General features: G+C 37.6%; 1 protein-coding gene across 2 annotated transcripts; it reads left to right on the top strand.

Moving 5' to 3' along the window:
• The first annotated feature begins 214 nt into the window (after nucleotides 1–214).
• Nucleotides 215–9347, top strand: LOC107680929 (histidine--tRNA ligase, cytoplasmic-like). 2 transcript variants are annotated; one of them, XM_016477024.1, is made up of 14 exons: nucleotides 308–393; nucleotides 1060–1330; nucleotides 2341–2430; nucleotides 2517–2636; nucleotides 2724–2819; nucleotides 3046–3171; nucleotides 3324–3431; nucleotides 5357–5455; nucleotides 5696–5789; nucleotides 6757–6884; nucleotides 7535–7807; nucleotides 8689–8805; nucleotides 8903–9049; nucleotides 9292–9347. In XM_016477024.1, the coding sequence occupies exons 2-14, from the start codon at nucleotides 1220–1222 to the stop codon at nucleotides 9343–9345; spliced, it is 1563 nt and encodes a 520-aa protein (XP_016332510.1). In that variant the 5' UTR covers nucleotides 308–393; nucleotides 1060–1219; the 3' UTR covers nucleotides 9346–9347. The 2 variants fall into 2 exon arrangements, with proteins under 2 accessions (XP_016332511.1, XP_016332510.1); XM_016477025.1 differs by lacking the exon at nucleotides 1060–1330 and having other exon boundaries at nucleotides 215–393.
• Nucleotides 9348–9909: the final 562 nt, after the last annotated feature.

Raw genomic sequence — 9909 nt, 5'->3', positions numbered from 1 at the left:
TTATTATTATTATTATTATTATTATCATTAATTATTATTTTATTTTATTTTTTTATAATGTAAAGTGCATTCATTGAGATATAATCCATGCTGCATACTCCGATACAGTAGGTGGCGGTATGCACCTGATAAATCATGGTTGCAATCCGCCATAAAACTAACTAACAACAACAACAACAACAACATGATTTCTTAGCGCCCCTAGCGTTCATCTGAGCAAGCGCAGGGACGTCTAACGTGTGCGCCCGCAGTAGCTGCAGTTCAGTCGAAGCCTCAGGTTCATCATCGGCTCTCTGGGGCACGATGGCCGATAAAGCACAGCTACAGGAGGCGATTAAAACACAAGGGGAGGTCGTCAGGAAACTGAAATCAGAGAAAGCGAGTAAAGAAAAGGTTAGTATGAGATCTGATGCGTTTCAAAGCTTAATGACGGAACACACGGTGAGATCAATGGCTGTCTGTTTTCAAATAAGAAATATTTGTCTGCATGACAGGTTATGATCTCTTTTAGTAGTTTTAATTGACTCCAATGCCATTATTTATTATTTAATGAATGTTATTCTATATTAGACATGCGGCATGATGCTAGCTGTTAGCCAGCTGATGCAATCTGTCAGTCATGGTGGACATCATTACTGTATATGGATGGGTAAATAAATCTGTACTGATCAGTGGATATTATGAAATGCATTCAGTTATAGTGATTGCTGTAGAATGAAAATGTGAAGCTATTGAGTGTCCAGTGATAAATCACGTGATCAGTGATTGAAAATGAGACTCATCTTTGTACTGAAGTATGTCTGTAACACACATCTACAAAATATGACAAATAAAAATATGAAAAAAGACCCATGAAAAGTGTATGAGAAGGGGCAAGTTGAGTCATATGTGAGGGCTTTATATTTCACGGGGTGGTAAAAAGGCCCTAATATGGTTTATGTGCTCATCTAAGAAGTGTGGCGTGATTCTAACTCAGTTTAGGGATGCTGGTTGATTTTGATGGCCTCCTCTCATGTTTTGCTTCTTTGTTGTTGTGATGCCTCTCTTATGGGCCCCTAGTGACAGGGTTGCTCACCACTTTTCTCCTGTTCTTCCTGCTTGTTGATGCGGATACCACTGCACACCTGGATTATCCTTGCTGCTTGTGGGATCGGATGGTTCACCTGCTTTTGGACTGTATGGGACTGTGATTTTGGTGTGTGTGTTTGGACTGTGCATAATGAATGCTCTGGGGCTGGTCTCCACGCGGCTGTGTGCTGGACTCATGTGCCGTCGGTCTGCTGTGAGCCTGTCATCTCTGCGCTTCTCTTCTGGAATGACTTTATCACAGGTACCTTTTCATTTCAGTCACAATTCAGTCACTGCTTATTTTATGTCTTTTAGCTTTACATGGCGCCTGTTGTCTGCTCACCTCCTGTTTCCCCATTCAAAACCATACAGAACTTATTGAAGAACAAAAATAAATGTACTAAAAGGGTGAGAAGATAGCAGGTCACATTTCACTTCAAAGTCAAGGAAAATATATGTAATTCTTACTATTTATACAGTGCTGTTTGGGGTTAGTAATTTAAAAAAAGAAAGAAAGAAATACTTTTATTCAACAAGGATGCATTAATTTGCTTAAAAGTAGCAGTAAAGACATATAATTTTACAAATTATTTATTTTTCAAATAAAGTTGTTCTTTTGAACTTTAAGTTAATCAAATAATGCTGAAAAGTTGTATAATGGTTTTCAAAAAATATTAAGCAGCACAACTGTTGACAGCATTGATAATAGTAAGAAACATTTCTTAAACATCAAGTTTCAACAATAATAAAAATAAGAAAAATTATTGAGCAGGAAATCAGCATATTAGAAAGTTTTCTGAAGGATCATGTGACACTGAAGTGATGGTTGCTGTAAATTCAGCTTTGCATCACAGGAAGAAATTACATTTTACAATATATCAAAATAGAAAACAGTTATTAAATTGTAATGAAAGGCTGAGAAAATAACAGGTCACTTGAAAACATCCCCCCTCCATAATTTTAATTTCCTTAATGCAGACAGAAGTGAAAATTATCTTATTTGTACAAAATAATAAAAAAAAACAGCAAATACAAACATAATGTATTGAGATGTTTTGAATGACAAGAATGAGAATTGGTGTAAAAATATTTAATTTTCAGGAAAAAAAAATAGCACAGGGGAAAAATAAATCTGCAAAATGGGGTTCTTTTTGATTTTGGGGTAAAATATAATTTAGAAATTTTCTTGACAAGTTTCATGATTCACCCTAAAGCATTTTCTGCATTTTCAGTGTGCTGAAGATAAAATCTGTTTCTACTGTTTGTTTTTAGATTGATGAAGAAGTGGCCAAACTGCTGCAGCTCAAAGCTCAGCTGGGAGGAGATGAGGGAAAACATGCATTTGTTCTCAAAACAGCCAAGGTTAACAAAAACTGACATTTTAGACACACAGGTTTGTTTTTTTTGCAGTGAGCTACTGTATTATATCTCTCATTTCCTCTCTATAGGGTACCAGGGACTATAACCCCAAGCAGATGGCTATCAGAGAAAAGGTTTTCAACATCATCATTAGCTGCTTTAAACGCCATGGTGCTGAAACCATCGATACCCCCGTCTTTGAGCTGAAGGTCTCTTGAGCTGTTACACATTAGTTTGTGCATCACATACTTGCATTAATTCACCGTAAATGACCCTGTTTGTTTGCGTTTCTGTAGGAAACATTGACAGGGAAGTACGGCGAAGACTCCAAGCTCATCTACGATCTGAAGGACCAGGGAGGAGAACTTCTGTCTCTGAGATATGACCTCACTGTATCCATCAGACATGTTTTTATTGATCTTATATTGAATAATTTTGCAGACACATAGCTGTTTTAAAAATGTGTTTATATTCATTAATTATTTTTTAATTAATCAATTCATAAAATCACTAGCATATGGCCAAATGCACATGTACATCTCACCATAATTGCATAAAGTTTTTTTTGAAGACTCAACAGTGCTGTTGCATTTGGCTCCTTGACTCTTCTCTCCTCAGGTCCCATTTGCTCGCTATCTCGCAATGAATAAAATCACCAACATTAAGCGCTACCACATTGCTAAAGTGTACCGCAGAGACAACCCAGCCATGACCCGAGGCCGTTACAGGGAGTTCTACCAGTGTGTAAGTACCTCTAAAAGTAAAATGACCCCAGCAAAATGAGCTATTATTATTATTATTATTACTACTAGTAATTGTAGTAATAGAAATGTCATTGTTATTATTCATTTTTATTTATTTAAATTTGAATCTAAACCTTGTTCTTGTGGCTGCAGGATTTCGATATTGCAGGTCAGTACGATGCCATGATCGCTGATGCCGAGTGTCTGAAAATTGTCTACGAGATCCTGAACGAATTAGATCTTGGAGATTTTCGTATTAAGGTTGGTTGCTGGTCAACATGAGAAATTTTCAGTGTTGTGGGCTGCATCTGAAAGCTGAAGCAGGCTGAGGCTGGAAGGTAACAAGGCACTTCATAATCCAATGATTGTGTCACATTAGGGCTGCACGATTAATTGCATGCGATATTTAACGCGCATCTTGTCAGAAAGCCGGTTCTGTAATCAGCGGTAAATCTCCATCACCTGCGAGCTTTCACATTGAGCAGCATTAACTACACAGAGCCGTTGTTCACTGATGAGCTGCGCAAAAAATCGCGCGAATATGAACGTGGTTTTGCGCAACTCGTCAGTGAACAACGGCTCTGTGTAGTTAATGCTGCTCAATGTGAAAGCACGCAGGTGATGGAGATTTACCGCTGATTACAGAACCAGCTTTACTGACAAGATGCGCGTTAAATATCGCCCTATGTCACATCCTGTCTGCTGTGATGCCTTCATCTGATTGATTTTTGAAGGCAGCGTAGATGTATCCATCACTGCCTAAGATATCCCACTATCCTCTCCATTCCATTCTGTGACAGTTGAGCTAGAAAATAGAGATGGCGTCTAAAAGATGAAGTTTGTGTGTATTTAATGCTGCTCAATGCGAAAGCCCGCACGTGATGGAGATTTACCGCTGATTACAGAACCAGCTTTACTGACAAGATGCGCGTTAAATATCGCCCTATGTCACATCCTGTCTGCTGTGATGCCTTCATCTGATTGATTTTTGAAGGCAGCGTAGATGTATCCATCACTGCCTAAGATATCCCACTATCCTCTCCATTCCATTCTGTGACAGTTGAGCTAGAAAATAGAGATGGCGTCTAAAAGATGAAGTTTGTGTGTAAATGTACGTTTTTGACCAACTTTGTCCACACTTGATGTCATTTCGAGTTAGAAAATATTATGTGGAAAATATATTTCCACAAGTTGATATGATTCTTTAGGGTCTTAATGAAAAGTCTATAACATACTTTGGTTCAAATTTCTCAATGGTAGTGTAAAACAACACCCTCGCAAAAACAGCTCTGTTCACCCGTTTTGGTGCATGTCCCTTTAAATGCTAATGAGCTCTGCTCACCCGCCCCTCTCTTCCATTCTTGCATTAAAGTCACCATTCTTATTCATGCAGTTATAACTGCTGCGAAACTTGCTAACTAGCACATATTAGGAAAGGCGATTTGCAAAGATTCATTAAAAAAACCTTATACTCACTTATGAAGCTGGATCATGAATGATTCGCTTGAACTTAAACGCATTTAGGCAGATCGGGGATCGGCGCATTCCTTTCAAAAACTAAAGTAACGTTAAACCTCTGCGTCTTCAGCGGCTCAGATGTCGGGAGTAAATGACGACTGCTATGTTCATTATTACATCCAGCAACAAAACACCTCAATCGCTTAATCGGAGACATTTTTGTCTTCCCCTTCACCGGAGTCGACACAATGATGGACAGCTCTCAGCTCACTCAGGGCAGGTCTTAAGGTAAGACAGACTTGTCAATCAATTATCGTGGGAGGGGCCTGTGCAGAACTACGTCATTTTGACAGTAATCTCAGAACAGGGGATTTTAAAATAGGGATTTAAAAAAAAACACTGGGTGGATTTTTATCATTATAAGATTGATGTGTACACACACTTCCAACACACATTTATGTTCAAACAACAACAAAAGTGAATTTTGCATCCGATGACCCCTTTAATATTGCTTAGTTATCACCAAAGCTGTCTATTTTGTTTAGATCATTAAACTATTAGCTACCTCAGGAGCCTGTCCTGAATCAGTTTTGAGAGGTACCTTTGTGCACAGATGCCTGAAGAGTCACTGCAACAAGTCAGCTGCCTAAGCTTTCGGATGCAGCCATCGTCATTAGAGCCCTTGTCATTTTTGTCTTTTATGAGTCATGTCATTTTTGTTTCTTCAGGTGAATGACAGACGCATTCTAGATGGAATGTTTGCTGTGTGCGGCGTTCCTGATGAGAAGTTCCGCACAATCTGCTCCACAGTGGACAAACTAGACAAGGTGAGAGATCAAACTTGAGCCGTTAAATGTCAAAGCGGTATTTATTGTTTGAATTTTGTGATTAGAATTAGCAGAATTTGAAAGCTGAGACTTTGTTTCATATCGAAAGTAACAAAGCAGAAAACTTATTGGATAGGAGGCACACTCCAAATGATTTGGGATGTGATTAATTAAATTCAGTTAATCAATATTGTCAACCCATCCCTAATTTAAGGTTTGACGTGCTCGTTGTGTTTATAGATGGCCTGGGAGGATGTAAAAAAGGAGATGGTGAATGAGAAAGGTCTTTCAGAGGATGTGGGTGATCGGATCGGGGAGTATGTCAGCATGCAGGGTGAGTAAACATTCATCACTCCCACATTTAACACTAGAACCGCCAGAGGTCGCTGTATACCTAAAAGCGCCAGCGGGTAAATTTTACCCACGCACATGACAGCTCTTTTTATATGGCTAAAGAACATATTATTTCACTATATTATGCTACTGTCTTCACAAAGAAGTGTCTAGAGTCATGAAATGATTATGTCTAGTCATCAACTATATTTTTGTCATGTTGTTTTATGTTCAAGACTTTTTTATGCAGGCTACACTAGTCACTTTTCATAACGGTTTCTTCAGGAAACAGGCTAGAATAAATAGCAACACAGAAGCGAACAATAAACGATAGAAATGGCAAAACAAAAATGTAATAATTAATCCAATTTTTGAACAATTATGAGTAACATTAGGATAAAACGTCTAAATATGATATGTTGATCGCCGTCAGATGCTGAGCCGACAGGACGCTTTACTTATCTCCCCACCATCAGAGACTCCATCGCTCAAGGCATTTAGTGCTTCTTATACCTCTTCATCATTCATAAATCGCCTTCTTTTACTCATTTTGTCTTTATTTATGAAACTGATGACCGCTAATTCCGTGAGTGAAAGGCGTCGCCTAGCAATGTACTATGTTTAAAACTTAAGCGGCACGAAAATGACAGCGCGAACATACAGTCATTATATAGCGGGTAAATTTGACCCGCGCTGGCGCTTATAGGTATAAATGCCCTGTTTTTTTATCTGGTTTTATCTAAACAGTTTTTAACAACAGGGGATTGTAAATCACACAATTTTAGTAAAAGTCAGTGACTGGGAGACTTGAATGTTTTATTTAAAATCTTTTATGTACGTTTTAAAAACAGCCACGGGTAAAATTTACCCCGTGGCGGTTCTAGTGTTAACAGTCACCTACAGTTTTACCCAGCCAGATGTGTTACCTCTTGTGTTTTCCTACATCTGCTGACATCTTTGACCTCCAGGTGGGCAGGATCTGGCCGAACGGCTGCTTCAGGACCGCAAACTGTCCCAGAACAAACAGGCCTGCGCTGGGCTCACGGATATGAAGCTGCTCTTCAGCTACCTGGAGCTCTTCCAGGTCACAGACAAGGTGAGGTCAGAGGTCAAGAACGTGCCAAAAGAAAAAGTTATTCCCTATTGTCCTTAATACTGAACAAAAGGTTTGTAGTGAAAATTCTTCTACTCTGCAGTCTTTTCTAATCGAATATTTATCAATCAAAATAATTGCATTTATCTTTTCTTACTTACATAGCATGGGCATTATATTGTATTAGTGTTTGCTAAACAAAAAAAAAAAAACACAAATGAAGATAATTTGATGATATTTGGAACAGATTTTCAGCCAATCAGAGCATAGTCAATTGTGTAATATAGAGCAGTATTTTGGACCAATGAGATTTCACTGTGGGTGGAGCTACGCAGCTTGATGTGACAACTTGTAACCAAACTGACTTAAATACAGCTAGTTAGAACAAAAACTCAAAATTAACTTGCTGATGCTGTTTCACTTCACACCCGATTATTTTTTTATGCTCCACATGCATCTTCCTTACATTTTATGACCCATTAGATAAGAAATACACACCCTATAACATTTATTTCAAGGGTGTTTCATTTCAGTAAATGCAGTTATAATTTCATGTTCATTATTTCTTTTTTCACACCCATTCACACTCTGCATCTGTGATCTTGTTCATTTCGTTTGCCCTCATTAATTTTTAAATCTTTTTCTCTCTCTAGGTGGTGTTTGATTTGAGTCTGGCTCGAGGACTGGACTACTACACTGGTGTGATTTATGAAGCGATTCTCTCCCAGACCATCCCAGCACTGGTGTCCACGCCTGCAGAGCAGAACGGGGCAGATGAAGCTGGTGTAAACGTTGGCAGTGTGGCCGGCGGAGGGCGATACGATGGTCTGGTGGGCATGTTTGACCCCAAGGGCAGGAAAGTACCCTGTGTGGGTGTCAGCATTGGGATTGAGAGGATCTTTTCCATCATGGAGCAGAAGGCCGAGGTGAGTAAGAGAAAGAGGGGTAGGTTTAAGGGTGTATAATGATAGCCTGTATAATAGTCTGTTTGGGAAGCTTGCGTTATACAATATTGTTTTACATTTAAATATAATATGAAAAAAAAACTGGGAATATTAATGTTTTGTTTTAAATATTTAATTATTTAATGCTTTTTAAACATTTGGAAGGATTGTTTATTTTTAAGCCATGTAATACCAGAATAAAGGCTAATTATGGCTGAATAAAAACAAAAGAAAAATGAGGATTACATCTCATACCTGGCAGAGATGTGAAAGGTTCGTGGAGTGAGAACAATAGAAACATGAATGGGACAGTTTGCGGGGCCAGATATCAGACAATAGCATGCAGGGGAGCTTACAATAAATTATTTTATTAGCCTTCTCTAATGACACACGACATGGTCTTAGAAAATGTTTCATAAAATGCAGTTTTAGAGATAACGTCCTCAAATTTGAACTGAAGCATGAGCAGATTTGTGGCATCAGCTTCATTGTGTTTCTAAAATCATTTACCACAGCCACATATTCTTATTTTTGTGTTTATGTTTTAGCTTATATATCTCCATATTCATAACAGTCTGAGTAATTCTGTGTCTCGAACAGTAAACTTTCAAGTGTCAGCTTTGTAACTATAAGTTGGTTATGTATCTAGTCAGAAAGACTCATGAGCAGCAACCTTTTTTTGGGGGTATGTCATTTATGTTCCCATGCCAAAACGGGGTGCTTGAGAAGGAGTTAATTATTGAATGCATTTTAAATGTATTTACATTTTATTTTTTAATTAAGTACATTTTTAGAATGGTGGCACTGTATTTTAATATGAAAGGTATTTAAATACAAATATGGAATGATCCCATCTCCTCCAGGCATCTTCAGAGAAGGTGCGCACCACTGAAACTCAAGTGCTGGTGGCCTCAGCGCAGAAGAACCTTCTAGAAGAGCGACTCAAACTGACCAATGCGCTCTGGAATGAGGGAATCAAGGTTTGTATTTGCTTGAATGTCGTATCAAGAAAAAACAAAATAAATTTGGAGTTGGATTGTGGATCTCTGACTCTGAACTATGTATTATGTGCTGTAGGCTGAAGTTTTATATAAGAAAAACCCAAAGCTGTTGAGCCAACTGCAGCACTGTGAGGAAACTGGGATTCCACTAGTGGCCATTTTAGGAGAACAAGAACTCAAAGACGGAGTTGTCAAACTGCGCAACGTAGTCAGCCGAGAAGAGGTGAAAACGTTTACGTCATGCCATTCACAAAATATTTTAACTGAGTATAAAACAATTTTATGCATTAAACAGGCTACATTTGTGTCACAATCTTGTTTTGCATGTATATTCATCTTGAAAATAGTTTTAAATTTTTATGCCTCTATCGTTTGGAGTCTGCAGGCTTAGGCTTCCTTTCAATATTTTGAGACGGTTGCTAAAAAAAAAAAAAAAAAACTAATATTTTGTCGGGTTTCCCGTAGGTTGATGTGCCCAGAGCGGATCTGGTGGATGAGATCAAGAAACGGACCTTGTAGTCTTAAAAACAGTCACCATATAGACAGAGGAGGACAGTGGACCCACTTACCAAATGCCAGTTACAATTGTGTGTCATTTGTCAAACATGTACATTGAGCAAACATATTCAACTCATTGCCTGCCCTTTTAAAATGTGCTTGGATTACGTCAGATCTATTAATAAATGAGTAACTAAGATATTTTGTCTTGTCTTAATGTGTCAGTCATATCTGTTTTACGTTTTCTCTACATTCTATGTGACTTTGTCTTTAAGACAGCTATAAATATTAGTATTGTAATTTTACATCTGTTAAATAAAATTATTTTTAAATATTGTTTATTTTATAGGGAAAATTGACTAATATTTCTTAGACATTAGTATTGTAATTTTACAATAGTAATTATTTTGAGACAGCTAGAAGTATTGTAATTTTACAGCATTAAAAATGTTAAAATATTTACATTAGTAATATTTTAATATTTAAGATGGCCATAAATAAGAATATTTACATTTTACTGCTGTAACTTATATTTTTTGTTTTACAGTTTTACAGTATTCAATTTCATACAGATTAATCCGTTTT

The sequence above is a fragment of the Sinocyclocheilus anshuiensis genome, unplaced genomic scaffold (genome assembly GCF_001515605.1).
Source record: "Sinocyclocheilus anshuiensis isolate Anshui unplaced genomic scaffold, SAMN03320099.WGS_v1.1 scaffold1462, whole genome shotgun sequence".
NCBI lineage: Eukaryota > Metazoa > Chordata > Actinopteri > Cypriniformes > Cyprinidae > Sinocyclocheilus > Sinocyclocheilus anshuiensis.
Note: the sequence above shows the minus strand (reverse complement) of the source record. Positions and strands in the feature narration are given on the sequence as shown.